The sequence below is a fragment of the Etheostoma cragini genome, chromosome 15, assembly GCF_013103735.1.
Source record: "Etheostoma cragini isolate CJK2018 chromosome 15, CSU_Ecrag_1.0, whole genome shotgun sequence".
Lineage (NCBI taxonomy): Eukaryota > Metazoa > Chordata > Actinopteri > Perciformes > Percidae > Etheostoma > Etheostoma cragini.
In genome coordinates, this window is record NC_048421.1 from 22,150,503 (window position 1) to 22,167,930 (window position 17,428).

At 41.0% G+C, this 17,428-nt stretch overlaps 1 protein-coding gene, 1 long non-coding RNA gene and 1 other non-coding gene across 3 annotated transcripts; 1 reads left to right on the forward strand and 2 right to left on the reverse strand.

Moving 5' to 3' along the window:
• Nucleotides 1-487: 487 nt before the first annotated feature.
• On the forward strand, nt 488-5,165 carry LOC117958214. The gene is made up of 3 exons (XR_004659667.1): nt 488-563; nt 3,264-3,267; nt 5,155-5,165. It is a non-coding gene; the product is annotated as an uncharacterized LOC117958214 (long non-coding RNA).
• Nucleotides 1,965-16,406, reverse strand: nfe2l1a (nuclear factor, erythroid 2-like 1a). Its single transcript, XM_034894471.1, has 8 exons — nt 15,788-16,406; nt 14,297-14,488; nt 6,550-6,723; nt 5,090-5,158; nt 4,852-4,998; nt 4,600-4,750; nt 3,735-4,421; nt 1,965-3,234 (listed from the first exon to the last, which is right to left on the reverse strand). Exons 1-8 carry the CDS (start codon nt 16,058-16,060, stop codon nt 2,249-2,251), a joined length of 2,679 nt encoding a protein of 892 aa, XP_034750362.1. The 5' UTR covers nt 16,061-16,406; the 3' UTR covers nt 1,965-2,248.
• Nucleotides 8,472-8,544, reverse strand: trnal-uag. The gene has a single exon. It is a non-coding gene; the product is annotated as a tRNA-Leu (tRNA).
• Nucleotides 16,407-17,428: the final 1,022 nt, after the last annotated feature.

Sequence of the window (17,428 nt, forward strand, 5' to 3'; positions counted from 1 at the left end):
TGTCTGTTTTGAAAAATAAAGGGTTTTCGTAACTGTACATCTTAATTAGTCTTTTTTGTTTGTTTTAAGGACACAATAGGACATATGTAACTACCGCGGCTCGAGCCCCAGAATCCAGCCCCAACATATTTCAGTCAGATAAACGAAGCCACTTAACTGGCCTGCAGCTTACAGTATGTCTTCATTTTAACTGTAAAGTACTGTTAATACTGAATTCAAATGAGCGGCTAACATAGCCCTGATACCTGCTATATGACTGTGTTGACACGAGACAGAGGGAACTCAACTGACTTCAAAGAAATGCAATTTATTTTCATATTGTTTTATATTACAGAAAACAACCTTCTCGAATGCCTGCAAGTACAACGTGTAAACAATTAACAAACAAACCCATAATAAAAGCTTTATCCATCCGTGGTATTGATGGGTCATACTGGACATGCGGGTTATTATTGGTCTTCATGAAATTAAAAGACAGACAGGGTTTTGTTGGTTTGACTGCATTTCTTTGCCATTTAGATACAGGCATTTGCAGTAGTATTCTAAAATGAGGCGTCCTGTATGTATTTAGGCCTAGTTATTGCCTAAAAATCAATTAAAAATTGAATGTATTTGTTGGAGGTCTGACTACACAGTAGTAATGCTAGCACGTTCTCCTGGCTGTCCTCATTCAAAGGACTTTCTACATTTGCTTTGCTGACAATCATTTATTATTAATTGAAGGGGTTGAACTGCTGCCATGTTTAATTCCATTTTTAGTTTCATCAGAATCTCTGTGGAGTTCTGTCTTACTCAGCTATGTGCACAACCACCCGAGGGTGACATCCTTAGTTGAAACAATTCACAGACCAGCCTTGAGTTTGGGGAATTGTGTGAATTCAGGGTTGCCTGTCTTTAAAGGCCAAATCTGTCATTTCTACAGTGTTAATTAAAGTTTAAAAAAAAAGTATTTGGGGCATTTGACATACACTTTGATCTATTAATCTTAAAACATTAACAGCTTAACAACTTGTGTTGTTGTACCCAGGTACTTTGGCCTACCCTTGAGCTGTATTTGGAATCCAGATTCCCACCATGTTGCTTAAAGTTGACAATACAACTTCCGGGGCTTCACAGCCACATAGGTGAGATGAATATACAAAAAATCTAAATAATTTATGTTGAAGGCACAGGTGAAACCCTTAATATTGTGCTTTCAGAAAATTCACAAGAAAAAAAACGGATTCAGGCAACCTATATGGGCCAATCCACAGTCAGAACAGCCTGAAAATGGATGGGGCTCCAAAGTCCTATTCCCAAATTTTAGCTTATATAAACACAATGGTTTTGCTGTCGTTGATACTTCAATCTAACCCTAACCCCAAACTCAGTCAGGTTGTAGAAGTTTGTTAGGGTCATTGTAAAGGAAATCTGCCAGACTTGAAGTCTCTCCTAAGTTATGTAGTCCAAGAAGCCCAGCAAAGTGGCCAAGGAGATAAATTTACTCTCCATTTATTTGGAGATGGAGATGGTACCTAGTTTCTTAGTTTTTGGTAAATAGCGTGGTTCATTTTCAGCAAGGTGGCCTGTGGTTGCGGGACCATCTGGGAACTCTACATACACAGGTTTAATCCCCATGACCCCCTGTCTTAAGCCTGCTGAAGTGTCTTTGAGTGACCACTACCAGCTCAAGGGGGCATGATCAGAACTTCCCTTCCTGTGCACCAGGAACCCTTCCTTGGTGGCCCAGAGTCATTGTAGTGTCTACGATTGAGCGGCTAATTCGGCTAAATTAGCTGATGGCCAGGATCCAGCCTTCTCTCAGTTGGTTGGCTTGTGCAACTCAGTATTTTCCAGCAGGTTTGCGCATAGAACTAGCCTCTGCACCGAAAGCGACGGCCCCTGGTCACCTATCCTCTGTTGTTTTATTTCCACTATGTATTACCTCAGAGTTGTTTGAGCTTAACAATTGTTAACCTCACGTGTTTTTCCAGTGTAGAAAATGTTCATAAAGAAGAATGGATAGCAACACATCCTGGAGTAAAAGGGTTTCTTATCCCCATATGATAATCACCTCCTCTTTTAAAGAACTTCTCTTTTTTTCTGCCTTGATTTTCTCTGTCTATCCAGCCGTCGACCAATTCTTTAAATAAAAGATTACACCGTAGGGATGTGTGAGGATTCCATGGTGTCTCTCAGCACCTTCCATTGACACCAGATAAAGAATTCCTGTGTTCCTTCATTCATCACCGCATCAGTATTCAACGCCTCACTTCTTCTTGTCCTTCTGTTTCTTGCCGGTTTTTCTAAGCGATGCTGCCCCTTGTTGGCGTGAAGCTACGGTGACACTACCATTTGACTCGAAATTAAGCAGGTACTCCATAGCGTTCAACGGCATCCCCTCTTCGTCCCTTAGCGTGGAAAAAACATCCTGGTACAATTTGCCCAGCTGGCGCTTCATTTCCTGCAGGTTCCTCAGGGCTTCCTGTTTCTCTCGGAGCAGCCGCGAACGGTAGCGCCTCAAACCTGATACATTGTCTTTCAGTTCCAGCAGCACGTCCAATTTCCTCTTCCTGCAGTTTTGGGCGGCTATCTTGTTCTTACCACGGCGTCGAATGTCCCTGACAAGTATAAGCTGCTCCTCGCTGAGTTGGTAATTGGCCAACAGGTCATTAAACTCATCCACTGGCAGATTAACAATCAGGTCATTGGAGAAAGGGATCTTCCTGGCTCGGGCCCGCCGTTCATCACGGCTCCACATTTTGGTCTCGGAGATGTGTCTGGAAGAGGAGCGGTGGTTCGGCTTGATGTCATGGCGCGAGGAGGATTTGGTGTGTTTGGTGGGTATCATGCCCACAGATGGAAAGGAGGCGGGCGGCAAGGGCTGGTTGTACGTGTGATCATGGCCAATATTCTCCAACCAAGGGGAGCCATTAAACAGCTTGTGATCCCCATAGTTGGGAGGGAAGGGTTTCCCAAAATTTTCAGGGTACCCTCCTCCTACTGCCCCCATCTCCTCCTCTTCCAGATCCTCCTGCTTTATGGTCACCTCCACTTCCATATCTGAACCAACAAACATTCCCTCCGTCTCTTCATCCTCTTCTGGAGAGAAGGGACTTTCCACAGCCGACCCACAAGATGAAGAAGAGGTTGAGGAAGAGGAATAAGAGGAGGCCTCAGAAGCACATGGAGAAGCAGGGCTGTGGCTAAAGTCCAGAGAAAGACCAGAGTCGGAGTCTGTCTCATCCTTGGTGTCTAGGAGGAGGAAAAGATAAAAGGTTAAGGTAAGTTCTACAGTTTTATAGTGGGTCTAATTACTTGATCTCAACATTGGTATGCTCTTAAAAGAAAGGTACAAGTATACACCAATGTATAGAGCAATGTCTTTAGGAGTAATACAACACAATCCTGTAAATAACAGCGATGTCTCTGATTGGTGGAATTCGTTGTTACCGTGGGAATGTTGACTGCACCCTCGAACGGCTAAAGCTTGCTGAGTCTATGATAGTTCCTGTACACAATGTTGTACTGTTGCCTTTTTTTATATTTACAAAATGTTCTTTTGCAACAAATCCAATGTTGGTCATGATTCATCTAGTAGCTGATTGGCTTGGTTCCAGGCTTAAAACTCTTTATACAAGCATTTAATTGAACATCAGTGGAGATATTGAATGGGGAGACCTCTTGCGGAGACAGAGTCGTTATAAAAAAATGGGCGGTCACTGTTGACCTCTATAAACTCCCTATTTGATTACCTTGCTGAGGTCCTCTTGGTTGACCCTCATCTTCTAGGACTGCCATGCTAGAACCTGAGTCAACATCATCTCTGCCGGTTTCTTGCCCGGATATGTCACGGTCAAGGAAGCCCTCCTCTTCCAGCTTGGCTGCTATCTCAGGACTGAAGCCTTCCTCCAGAGCCAGGTCCAACAATCTCATCTCATCCAAGATGGCAGCATCCTCTAAGAGGTCACTAAGTGGGCTAAGGAGGCCATCATCATCACCATCTTCCTCTTCGTCAACCAGAAACACACTGGAGGGGGATGTGAGGCGGTCTTGAGTCATACCATTCCCCTCTTGAAATGGGGTGAAACCGGAAGGTGCCAAGTCACGTGAATTAAAGTTAACATCAAAGTTGGCAAGGTTTTCAGGAGAGGGGGCATACTGTGAACATGGACTGCCTTCCAGGGTATCGCCAAGACCTTGTGTTAGTAGATTCATGTTGAAGGTGCTACAGTTATCTTCTGCATTTAGTCCAAGGTTTTCAGAAGGATCTTCTGCAAGCAGATTTGTGTGATCTGGAAGACTGTGCGAGGGATTCTCATTAGAGTTTTGCAAAGTGTCCCTTGTGTTTAAGGCAGAACTGTGGTCATCCAACTCTGCACTGGGGGTGAGAGGAAGCAGGGCTGCCTCAAGCTCTGACTGCCTTGGAGGCCCCAACAAACCTAGAGACAAAGAGAGGAAAAATTGGCACAATATTAAGTAAGATTCAACAAAGCCTTTGGTGCAGTCATTTTTGGAACATTCATGAAATACGAAAAACAAGATTGTTATTGTTTAATGACCAATCAATTTTTAAGGAGTTGTTACAGTTTAGAAATACTGAATACTGAATTGAATTACCGTGCTGCAGAGGAAATTCCTCCTGATGAGCCTCTATCATGCTGTTCTCATGGTTGTCACAATTTTGGTGGAAACCAACACACTTAGGGATCCCAGCTGCTCTTGAATTCTGGGTGTGGTCAAATGAAGTCAGTACGTCAACGTCTGGATTCTGGAGGGATACAAAAATATACAAATTTATTGTATCTTGGCTTACTCATCCAATCATCTTTTGCCAAATGTAAATCCATCTACTTTGATTCTCCCAGTCACCTCAGGCTCCATGATAGCCAACAGGTCCTGCCAGTGGAGCTCCAGGTCCATGGATGGGTTATCAATGGGGATGATCTGGGACAGTAGGGGCTCCCTGCCTTGTGGCTCTTGCTCCTGGTCTTCCCTTCTACCACCAACATTATGTAACTGATGGACAAGAAAGCAAGAATAATGCAGAGCTCCAGAAGGACACAATGGAATGGACTAAAGGGAAGAATGAGAAGACACAAGCATGTACCTGTTGTTCTTCTGCAAAGGGAAAGTTTTCCTCCAACAGCCTCAAACACTCCTGGAGGGAGAAAGAAGTCTGAAAATAGACGGAGAGAGAGGACGAAAAAAAATGGCTTTAAAGAGAAGAGAATGCAAAGAAGTTGAGTTGCATTTGACTTAACGCCAATTTTGACTAGCTGGTTGACTATTGCATTTGTTTTGTATTAGCCATGCTGGCAGTATGGCTTAAGAGATGGCCATGTCGGTCGGTAGATCCAAGGCTTTGGGCTTGACAGAATTATCTCAATGTTTGTATGGATTGCCATAACATTTTGAACAGACATTAACAGTCTACAGAAGATGGATCCCATATGGGAAAACAGCAATTTAGCGCTATAACATTCACACCAATGAGACAAGACGGTTTATCATCTCCATGACAATGCTTTTATTGTACGTTCCGCTTTTTTTGTAGCTGTATATTTCATTTGTTTTGTCTAAATATGAATGTGGATATTGATACGCTTGCTACAGTTGCATTTCTAGTGATGAATCGCAAAAACATGTTTTATTTCTCTGATTCACTGCTTTTTTTTAACACCGCTGGGCACTCTCTCTCTTCAGTCAGTCGCTATCTCGGGCAACCATATATTGTTACCGTGCTCTCCGTCTATAACTCTGCCATTTCGACCAGCTGTTTGCAACATGAACATAAAATGGATTATGGATCATTTTATTTCTATAGTTTATAGCTGACTTTACCTGCTGACTTCTCTATTGGCTGTTGAAATGTTTAATTTTGTTTCTCCTGATTACCAAGACTTGGGAGGACAATTTTCAAAATCCAAAAGTCAGTGTTGTTCTCTGTGTGATTTCAATACATGTCTGTGAGATTTAACTTCTTTGTAGTCATATAGCAATTTGTACGTTCATGTGACATTCATTCATGCCTAAATGTCCTGATAGCCCAGGTTGTCCTGAAGACAATGAGGTCTGGAACTTGATTGTGCATTACAGGGTTGAGGTTGTAACAGCATTATTTACATGAGGAAACCAGGCAGTCCAATTATTTCGAGAAAACAAATGGCTCTGGTTCCACTTGTTTCTAGTCTTCATGCTAAGCTAAATTGCTGCTAGGTTCATCTACATATTTACCATTCCTACATGCATATTTTGATTCCATAATGTCAAACTATTCCTTTAATGATGCTTTGTTGATTTAAAGTGTACTAGTCTACTGCATGGTTGTAGCCCCAATGGCAGCATGACTCATATTGACTGCACAAGTTTCCAATGAGTATCACATTGGAAACTGTACCAACTTTAAATGCAACCACCAGTAATCTTGTGTAATATTTAAATCTGAAGTGTTATCCCAAAAGGCCATAATCATGCTTTTGGGGAGACAAATTTGTGTACAGTGTGTTTTTCCGAATGTTGCAAACATTTCATTATCATGAGGACATATCAATTCTCAATAAGTCTTACCTGGTCTACTTCATTCTGAGTTAGCTCTCTGTTGTTAGCACGGCTGTAGGACCCCCCAATTCTTCTTCTTCTCTCTGTCCACCTGCCAAGGTGTTCCGCCTCTTCCTCTTCCTCCTCTTCCTCTCCTCTCTCCTCCAGAAGACCAATGTGATGATGTCCATGGTATGCTCCTTCCTGGTTGCAGAGACAAAAAGGAAGATACAATCTAGTTAGAGCAGCCATTATGCCACAGTCTGTCATGTTGAGTACAGCCTCTATAGACGGGCCAGCTTGCTTTTCTAACGCACCATTGGGTTTAAATTCCAGGAATCTGCCACCCTAGTGGCAGCAAATGTAATTTGCACCTATGGTCAGTCTTTCCGTTGGGTTACGAGCTGGGAAACACAAATTCTGGTCAGGCCAATCACATTGTGTATAGAGTCGGTGGGCGGGCTGAACGTAATGACGGCAGAGTTTTGACGGTTCTGCGTAAATTCCCTGCTACTTGAAAACAAAGATGATGATGGCGAGCAGCAGTCTTTCGAACCGGCTTTGGCTGGAGCTGATAGTCCCATGACATGGTGCTTTTTGGATTTGCTTATATAGGCCTTATTGGTCCCTAATACTGTATCTGAAATCTCTTTTAAATAGACCTTAGTGGTTATTTTATTAGTATTCAAAAAAGACAGCTCCCATGAGGCTTTGACAACGTGCCAGTGTGCAGGCCTCATGGGTGCGTCTGATTAACTTGATTAATGCTCTTGCTAAACTTAAAAGTTAAAGTAAAGTTACACTTCTAGAAAGGAGAAAATGTTGGATCTCCATATAGAAATATGTCAAAAGCATATTTTTAACATGTATTATACGCATATGCTACATAAGACCAGTGGCCAAGCCCGAGACAGGCTTTAGTTAGGGTTATGAAAAATATATCTTTTTTTTCTTTCTTTTTTGCTTTACACCCATGATATTTTGCCTTGAGGCTAGTGCTGGATCAGCAATCCACCGCTTAAAATCATGCTGAAAAACAAAGTAACTAAAGCCTGTAACAAACAAAAGAGCCATAGAGCAGGAGAACTTGGTGTTCCTCAGGCTAATTTAAACAAAAGAGAAACAGTGACGGCTGCTAGTGATGGAGACAGCTAAGGAAACGCACAGGGAAAGCATAGGAGGTTGGATCCGCCTTCGTCAAATGGATTGATAAAGCCCTCTTGAGCGAGTGAAAGTGAAATTCGGCAAATTGCCATTATGAATATCAATTAGATGGTAATCTTGTCGAGAAATAAAGAAAAAAGAAAATGGTTATAATAATCATCCGCCCAAGCACATTAGATTACAACACAGTAAAAGCCTGTTTCATTCTTATTTAGCCCCCATTTTGCTTTTATGGCTACCATAAGAATGACACAGCAAATTGGCATCACCATGCTAACAACTGGAGCAGCTAGAGTTCTGTCTTCTTTACTGCCAGCTTGTATGTTCAGAACATGAAGGCTCCTGTTTAAACCACAGACAGACAGCCAGGCTCAGAATAGCTTTAACACTCTCCTGACCTGGCTGGGGGCTTACAGACCAACCCGGAGACCCTCAACAGCTGGCCAACAAGGACAAGTATGTAACCTTGAACGTCAGGCCTGTGCAAATATCCCTTACTCCACTGCAAGAGTGCAAGTTTGAATCATGCTAGGGTGAGCACTGTTGATAATAGTTCCAGTTCCAGAATAGTTATTGCCTGTAATTATCAAGGTAGCTGGGTCATGAACATTCTCTATAAACGGCACACTGAAACATATGCAAATCAAGTGCCTTCAAGTAAAGTTCCAAACTGCAACCTTAACCAGAAATGCTGGTCATTTGGAAAAGTAAAGTAAATTTGGCTGCTAATTAACTACCCCAAAGGATTACCACTGAGATAGGTCAAGCAATCAGCAGTTTTAAAGGACTGGTTCCACTGGGTTTTGAGCCCAGGACCTTCTGCGTCTAAAGCAGACGTGATAACCTCAACACTATGGAACCATAAAAATGGCTTGTTATGACACAGTTCAAATAAATGCAAAGAAAAAAGTTCAGTCAACCAACTCACATGAAACAGATTATATGTGAATGTAGAATCTATATAGTTTTAAAATTTGGGAGTATAGACCTTGACCTTATCACTCTTCACGTCAAGCTTCAAGCTAAGCACAGCAGGGTGTTGACGATACTGACTTCCTCTCTAGAGGAAGATAGGTGCAGAGACTACAGGTACATGTGCTGGAGGTGGGGCTCAATGACATGGGATTAAACACAAGACACTATGCCCCCCTTAATACTAATGGGTTATTGGTGGAAATAGTGGACAGCTTCAAGTACCCTTCAAATACTGAGGAATTTCTACTCCGGCATCATCTACAGCATCCTGGTAAGGAAACTGTAGATGATGCCGGACCACAAGGCAAGGTAAACAACACACAAAGGAGCAAATGTGGCTCCTAAACAGCTCCCCTGAACAATTACTATTAAGATAGACTCTTCAACCAGCTGATAAGAATTATCTGGTTCCACTGGGTTTTGAACCCAGGACCTTCAAACGTGATAACTTCTACACTATGGAAACATATAAATAGCTCGTTACCACCCAGTTTTCAAAAATGCAAAGAAAAAAGTTCAGTCAGCCAACTCACATAGAGTACAATATACAGTATGTGAATATAGAATGTATGCAAGTTTGATATTTGTTCTTCTCTATCAGGTTCAGGTTACTTTATGGGTAAACTAGGTTTACATCCTAAGAGGCAGGACATCCGTAAAACTTTAGACCTCCACATAACATGCAACACACCAAACATTAAAACATGTAATAAATAATAGAAAAAGACGATACAATTTTCCCAAGCAGTATAGACGCTGTTGTCCTTTTTAACAGACAGCTTCACAATTCTCCTGGAAATTTTATTTAGAGTGAATAATAGTCCCTAGATATCTATAGGATTCTACTTGATCCACTAGTTGACCATGTATGGTTATGGCCTCATACCCTGGAGTTTTACTAAAATCTGTGTACATATCCTTTGTTTTGGATATGTTCAATTGAAGGTGTGACTCCTCACACTATTGGACATCGGGGCAAATAGAATAGATACTCCAGACCATACTCCAGCGCTGTGGAGACAGGGCTGGCAATACATATTACATTACATATTACATCATAGATATAGCTTTTACATAATATCACAACTTGAAATATGCACACTCTCATTATGTCCTTTAATCTATATATATATAGGATTTCCTGCTTTATTCTCACAGCCCTGCTAATAAAGACGCACAGGTTAGCAACAACTTAGCACGTCGTGCATTTCTGTGCATTTGTTTACACGCATGCCTCTGGGTCTTCGTGGGTATGGGTGTGCATGTGTGTGGGTGTGTGTGTGTGTTTGTGTGTTGACGCAGTAAACAGGAGGTATTGCAAAACTGAAAGTGTGTCAGGACGCAGCGGGCCAGCGATCAGGTTTCAAAACAAGCCACTTGGTCACAAGCTAAATTGTTGTGTTTTTGTGTGTGTGTGTGTGTGTGTGTGTGTGTGTGTTTCTGTGTACGCGTGTCATCTGATACACGAGTGGAGTTCAAAAACACAGTTGTGTTCACTTTCAGTTTGACAAAGAGAAGGTAAACGTCTGACATGGATATAGATCTCAGATGTGTTATATCAAGTTTGTAATGTCCTGTGTGTGCGTGCATGTATGTGTGTGTGTGTGTGTGTGTGTGTGTGTGTGTGTGTACATGTCCAGACAAGGCCAATATGTGGGCTATTTATATATTGTACAGTTTGTTGGCCTCTGCAATGTGTCCCCGTGTGTGTTATGGAGTCTCTGGGGGTGTTGTTTTGTCACAGTGTAGTTAATGTGATCCTCCATGAAGTGACGGATCTTGTTTATTTGGACATAAGGATGATGAATCATAATGACCTCCCTTTTGATAAAGTAATGTAATGAAAATGACACCAGTGCCATTTCTTCCCCATGGTTCTCCACTCTGCTTTGCATAGACCCACAGAGACATGTCCACTGTCTTCTGAGAATCATAATGAAGTATAATAATAAATAAGTCCCGCTTCAGTCAACAGTTCTGTGAACTGTGGACATCAGGGCCCAGAGTGACCCTTGGGACCCCCAGAGTGCATGTCTCAGGTGACAGATCTGACAGCCAGGTAATGTTTGTGCTGAATTCTGTTTTATGGGCCACATGCTTGGCCAGGCACGTCTAAGGCGTTGCCATTAACATTAATAAATGGAGCTAACAGCGTAAGTCTATGCAGGCCAAAACATGAAGTCGGTGCAGACGCCTAGATCAGAGGATCAACAGATTGTCCTTACCTATGTTATCTGACTTCAACATTTCAGAAAATACACATATTCTCTTTCTTTTTTGAGCGTGAGATGAGATGACGCCACTCTTAGCGTCTGTGTTTTAAATATTTAGCATGAAAACTGAAAGCAGTTGGAAAACAACCCCCTTACAGCTCACTGATGAACATAATATATCTTGTATGTATCTGCAAAATAGACTGAGATTATTTCTTCTTGGCTGCAGAAGGAGCTCAAAAAACAACACTGACATGTTATTTTTTTTGAAGTAGTTGCCTCCATATACAAAAAAAACCTACAACATTTAGCATTAGAGTTGTGTTTCTGTCCAAATCCCTCAATATAAGTCCAATGTTCACTCTCTTGAGGCTGTTTTGTTCTCCATAAACGTCTTAGAACAACATCTGCCTCTTTAGCTGCCAAATGCTCCACTTAGAGATTTTGCACAGAAAACAGCTGGAACATTAAAGCTTCAGGCGAGCAAAACAAAGAGCTGAAAGCTGCTAAAACGCAACATATAGCTGAGGAAAACCACAGAGTTGGATGATCATTTTCTATCATCATGAGTGATTCCTTTGACATTACACGTTAATGCTCCATAATGGTCATTTTTTTTTAACACTGTAGGACTTGCTTAAATGTAACACATAGTCTACTGTTCATCTATGGAATACTTATTTCAAACTAAATAGACCTCCAGGAAAACCAAAGGCACCCGTCTTTAGGGTAGAGTTTTTAATGGAAAACCAAAAAAAGCGAGTAGAGGCGATTCAAGATACCATGCAGTGGAAAAACGCATACATATACATACACACTGAAATCAAAAGTATTATTATCAAAACCTTACAATCAAACATTGGCCTAGTTGTGCACCACTATAAGCAAAATGTAAACCTCACAGTTTTTGCAAAACACTACTCATACTTCTATCCATTAGACACAAAAGTATGTCATGATGTCCCTTCTGTGCAATTCCAAAGCCCTTACTGTCAAATGAGCCAATCAGTGGAACACAGCCATCAGGTGAAACACATGATTGCTTAATTGTAGACAAACCAATCAGGTTAAGTACTACAAACATGCAGCAGATAAGTCTAGTATTGTCTGTACTGTGTTGTTTTGTTGCTAAGCTAACAGTGTTATGTTCACTACCGCAGTAGCAGGAAAACTGGGGTATGTATTGTTGGGATTGTCCATGTTGACTGATTTGGGTATATGGAGGGAAATACATTATATTTTCCTGTGTGTACTTGAATACTTTCACTTTGTACTTCATTTACAGTACTTTAATCACTGAGACGTAGAATTGCTAAAATGTGATTTAGGTCAGCAACAGCACTGGTTCAAACAGAACTAACAAAATAATGTGTAAGTACATTTTGTGTGTATATTTCTTTATAATTTGTTATTTTACTATTTACTTCTTGTCTTTTAGATTTAGATTTACGATACTGGGTGAACTGCTGCCAAAACATTTTGGTGATCATTATGTACAATGACACTAAATTTTTGTAGTCTTAACGACTACTCAAAGCGATTTTACACAGTACAGGAACCATTCACACACATTCACACACAATGTGGCCGAGGCTGCCGTACAAGGTGCCACCTGCTCATCAGATGAACACTCACACACATTTACACACCTACGGCACAGCATCGGGGGCGACTCAGGACTTGGGACATGGGACTGCTGCGCATGTGTTGTCAGATTTCTTAATTTGCTTGTGTTTTGTCTATTTGGGTGTGTTTCTTTTATTTGCAGTGTTTTTGCCCCTGTCGGCCACTGTAAATAACACTAGTTCCAAGAAGCTGTCCAGGTCTTCTGTCCTTCACTCATTAAGTATTCTTTCCTATAACTATGAAGCTTGAAGGAATGAGGTTACTCCAAATACAACCCGCAGTAACCACGTTACTGTGTTTATTTAAAAGGTGTATTCTCTCCAGCAGTACTGTAATCCAACTGTCCTGATTGTTCTGCGTCATTTTCCTTGTGAGGTCATCTGTGGTAGGCGCAGGTTTCCTGGTGACTCATCTAGCTCTGACTCAGTATCTCACATGACAAAACACACAGTTTTGGTGACAGCCACAACAAAAACAGCACTCTAGTCCACATCACTATATATAAATATCTTTCTATTTCTACTTATCTGGATTTTTTGGGGTAAGTCAGCAGTTTCTAACAGACTGTTAGTTTGTCTGAATTTTACAGACTGCTGTTTGGTCTGTGGAAACAAAATGATTTTGACTTCTAGAAGCAACTATTTTACATTTTAGTATTGAGCATTAATCTGACTGCACATGATAAAAAAAAATATTTTGAGCTTAGCCCAGCCCTTGGAGTCACTGCTCGAAACACTTTACATGAACTATAACACAACTTTTGCCTTTAAGCTCTAACAAAACTTGTCAAACCCGCCAAACTGTACATGAACAAGTTTTCTTGGCCATAGATTCCATAGGGTCAAAGGTCAACAGAGTTTAGTTATATAGAGTGAAGATAACTATGTCAACCCTTTGTACCTGAACTGAACTACAAAAACTCTGTTTACCTAGTAACATAATAACAGAACCCTTTCTACATACAACTATATTCATTTTCATTAGAATTAAAACTATATTAGCATTTTAGGCAACTCAACACACAGGACAAGGGCTCTGTGTCCCAGAAAATACCCTTAAATTGATTGAAAGGTTCCTACACTATTGAAATATTATTAAAGTGCCCATATTAAGCTCATTTTCAGGATCATAATTGTATTCTGAATAGGTTTTCATGGTTTAACTTTCAAAAAACAACATATTTTTGTTGTACTGCACATTGCTGCAGATCCTGTTTTCACCCTGTGTGTTTGGGTCTCTGTTTTGGCTACAGAGTGAGACATCTCACTTCTTTGCTATCTTTTTTGGAAGTTGCACATGCTCAGTAGCTAGGTAATGATAACATCAGCTAGCCAACTGTTTTTCCAACTTTGGTCAGTACAAGGCAGGATTAGCTGGGAGACGTCTTCAAAACGAGGGGACACTTGTGGAATACCTGCAGAACGGGGACATGTAGTTCTTTTGTAAATGATGGTGAACTAGTGTGTGTTGTAGCAATGTTTTGCCATTGAGGACGAGCTAGCCACCTCGTCTCTAGTGACGTTGAAAGCCGTGCAGATTTTAAACAGCTCACCCAGAGACTGAAGGCAGAGGAAATTCAGAAACCGGATCTCACTCAAAACAACATGGGTAGTTTTTTTTCCAAGTTTGCATGTGCGTGGAAGCACCAGAGACACAAAATAACACCAAAAAGTTTTTTTCATAACATAGGCACTTTAAATATGGCAGTAGTCCATATTACTTCTGCTCATAGATGCTCAAGATCAAGCTAAAACACAAATCCTAGATGTTCCTAAAGATTGTGAATGAAACGGCTGTACCTCTTTATCATCCTCCTCTTTTTCTTCCTGCATGGTAGCAAGTGCAGCTCTGGATTCCACAGGCGGGGCAGTTCGGTCTCTTTCTACCCCAGCAGGTGCTCTCTCCAGGGGCGAGGACTGGTCTGGACATGCAATGGGGAGAGGATCCGGCTCCCGCTGGGCTAGCCATGTTTCCAGTTGTGCATGAGGAACCTGTGGCAAAAGGTATGAAGGGGGGAATAGAAAGAGCCTCTGGTAAGTAAAAACTGTAAATTGCAACAGGGAAACACGATTGCCCTTGAAGGGTAACTTTGATTTTTTTTTTCACTTGGACCCTATTTTCCTATGTTTGTGGGTCTAAGTGACTGATGGGAACAACAATCTTTGAAATTGGTCCAGTATTCAGCGACAATGCTACAAGCTACAATGTAAGTAGGGCAATTGGGAACCTTCCATTTACATTAACAATAGTGCTTGTTTTGCCACTGAAAGGCTCAGATTAATACTGTAAGTGTGTTAGGGAAAGGATTTCTAAAGAGGTCCACCTTTTTGTTAAAAAGTAAGATCCTTTTTTGAAACATAAAAACATTCGCGAAATTGAGTTTGCTAAACCCACCAGACTCCATGTAAATAAACAGCAATTTTAACAAATACAAAATATGTTGGTTTTATACAGGCTTAACATTTTTTTATGGAGTCTGGTGGACTTATAGTGCGTTCCATTTACCTCGGAAGCCAAAGCTGGGAATGACATCCCACCCAAGGTAAATGCGTTCCATTTACAAGTCGGATCTTTCATTGTGGGGTTAGCTCTAGACAGGTTAGCCATTGTTAGCAATACTAGTTGTTCACAATGCACAACTAGCCTCTCGTGGTCATGCTCAGATTCTAGTCAGAATATGAGTCTGATACTGCTCCATTGGGCTGGGATTATGGGGCGTTTCAACCGAACCATGAAAGAAAATACCTCTACACTCAATTGGATAGACCTACAACCAATCAGAGCAACAGTGTATGTTGTACTTTTACCAAATCCCATTGGAAGGACGGCAAAAACATCTTTCCGATTCGACAAATGCCCAGATCGCGGTTCTCTGTTCCTTTTTTAAAATGAATGCGCTGTCGATATCTTCTATAACAGACCCGTCTTTGTTGTAAACAAATTCAACTCAAGCGCTCTGTGGATTTGTTTGATTACGTTAATGTTGATCATCTGTCCATCATCATATAAAGCTAGCCCTGACAATATGATTGGTCCGAACAGCTCTGGTTCGAGAATAGTTGTTCCACAACGGTTCAAGTCCAGATCAAACTTTGCGACCTCAAATGTAATGAGTGTGGCTAAATTCAGCTGGCATCTAGGCTTACAAATTACAGCATAAGAATCTCTTTTACATCCAAGCAAAATTCGTATCATAAGTGACATTTCCCTTGTTGGATGAAATTAGAATGGAACCAATTTGGCGATACCCGATCCTATAAATGGAGATGGAAATAGACATGTTTTCCAACCTGTAGTCTGTCAAGAGTGCGGACCCAGCCCAGCAGCCTTCGTGCCGTGAAGAACTTGTCCAGGTCCACACTCTTGGGGTGCAGGTCTTGGCCGTCCTCCAGTCGGTTGCGGAGGTTGTGGAACTGCGTCTGGGTCAGCGCCGAGGTGGGACCCAGGATCATCTCCTGTGTCATGTAGGGCTCTAGTCCCACGTCAACCCACACTCCAACCAGGCTGAGCAGGATGGCCATCTGGATCAGGCCCTCCGTGAAGTATTTCTTTAGGTACAGCATGGTCTTCAAAGGGCTCCAGAGCTTAGCTCAGTCCCCAATGAGTGTCTCTTTTGTCTTTGTGTCCTTTGGTAAAGTGTTAAGTCCCTGAATGTTCTCTAAGGAACTGCTGACCTCCCTGAAGAAAGAGAGGGGCTCCAAAAAAACCTCTAGGTCCAACCACTAAAACTAAAACATACCCTTAAACTATGATTAAAAATTGCTCTGGTAGGGACTTTGTAATGTGGAACAAGACCTGGTTCCACAAAACCGCTCTGGTCGAGCTGCTCAGGGCCCAAGTTTAGCAGAAAGAACTCTTCAAAATCAAAGATTGATACGTTCCGAGGTTCATCCAAAACCTGTTGGTCGCCACGTCCTGCGAGGGAAGAGAAAGACTTGCTTCAGAGCAGAGCTACTGACTACACAGGCCAAATATTACACAATTTGTTATATAACAAATATCATTTGTGATGTACTTCATGTTTTAGGGCTGCGATAAACTATAACTGTGCTAATTGTTGTTAGCATGTTTTACCGCTACTACACTGCTTTAACTACTACTACAGCTCATCTTTTTGTCATCTTTTTCTAATCTCATTTTATTTATTCACTTGTTGTTTTAACTGTCCCTTTAACGTGCCCCATCTTCTATTTTCACTATAACCATATGCATGTATAAATATGTATGTGTATTGATTCATATGCCCTTTTGTGTCTTCTGTCAAAGCACTTTGTAAACTATTGTTTAAAAGTGCTACACTAATAAGGTTATTGTATTTTTATATTTCTATAACAACTATTAGGAATCATGAATCGGTTAAAAATCTATAGAAATGTGTAAAGATTACAACCATCTGAGATAAAAAAATTATCTCAATGCAATTTTAAGCACCCTAGGGGGGCGTACTCTATCTATTTCACTTGTTTGACTTCAAACATAACTATGTTTTCTGAGTTTACATATTTAAAAATATTTAATTTTAATATAGTTATTTAGGTATTTTGAGGCGGGATTTGCTTGTAAATCTAACTATAATTTTTGTTATTTAAGATAAAACACATTCTCAGTTGCACTTTTGATTAGAGGACACACTGTTGGTTTGCAGTTTATATTTATTATATACATACAGGAGCATTTTTGTCTGCAGCTCCTTTTGTGTGCAAACTTAAAATCATTAACCGTATCCAACCTGGAGTTGAGTGTACCGTTACATCCCTAATTACTACAGTTATTGCTATACTTCTACTACAATACAATAGCAATGTCACCACAGTACTAGCGATAATAACGACACTACGGTTATCAAAACTAATCTTCCCTTGTCAGTGCAGCCACCTGCAGACGGTTTGTGTGTAGAGATAAGACAGACACACAACATACACACCCAAACA

Excerpts from the sequence above, each read along its gene's own strand:
- nfe2l1a (XM_034894471.1), bottom strand. The coding sequence starts at position 16,060 with ATGCTGTACCTAAAGAAATACTTCACGGAGGGCCTGATCCAGATGGCC. Across the intron at positions 4,999-5,089 it reads CCTTTGCAGAAGAACAACAG|TTACATAATGTTGGTGGTAG; the intron begins GTACATGCTTGT and ends CTTGTCCATCAG. Across the intron at positions 4,422-4,599 it reads GGAATTTCCTCTGCAGCACG|GTTTGTTGGGGCCTCCAAGG; the intron begins GTAATTCAATTC and ends CTTTGTCTCTAG.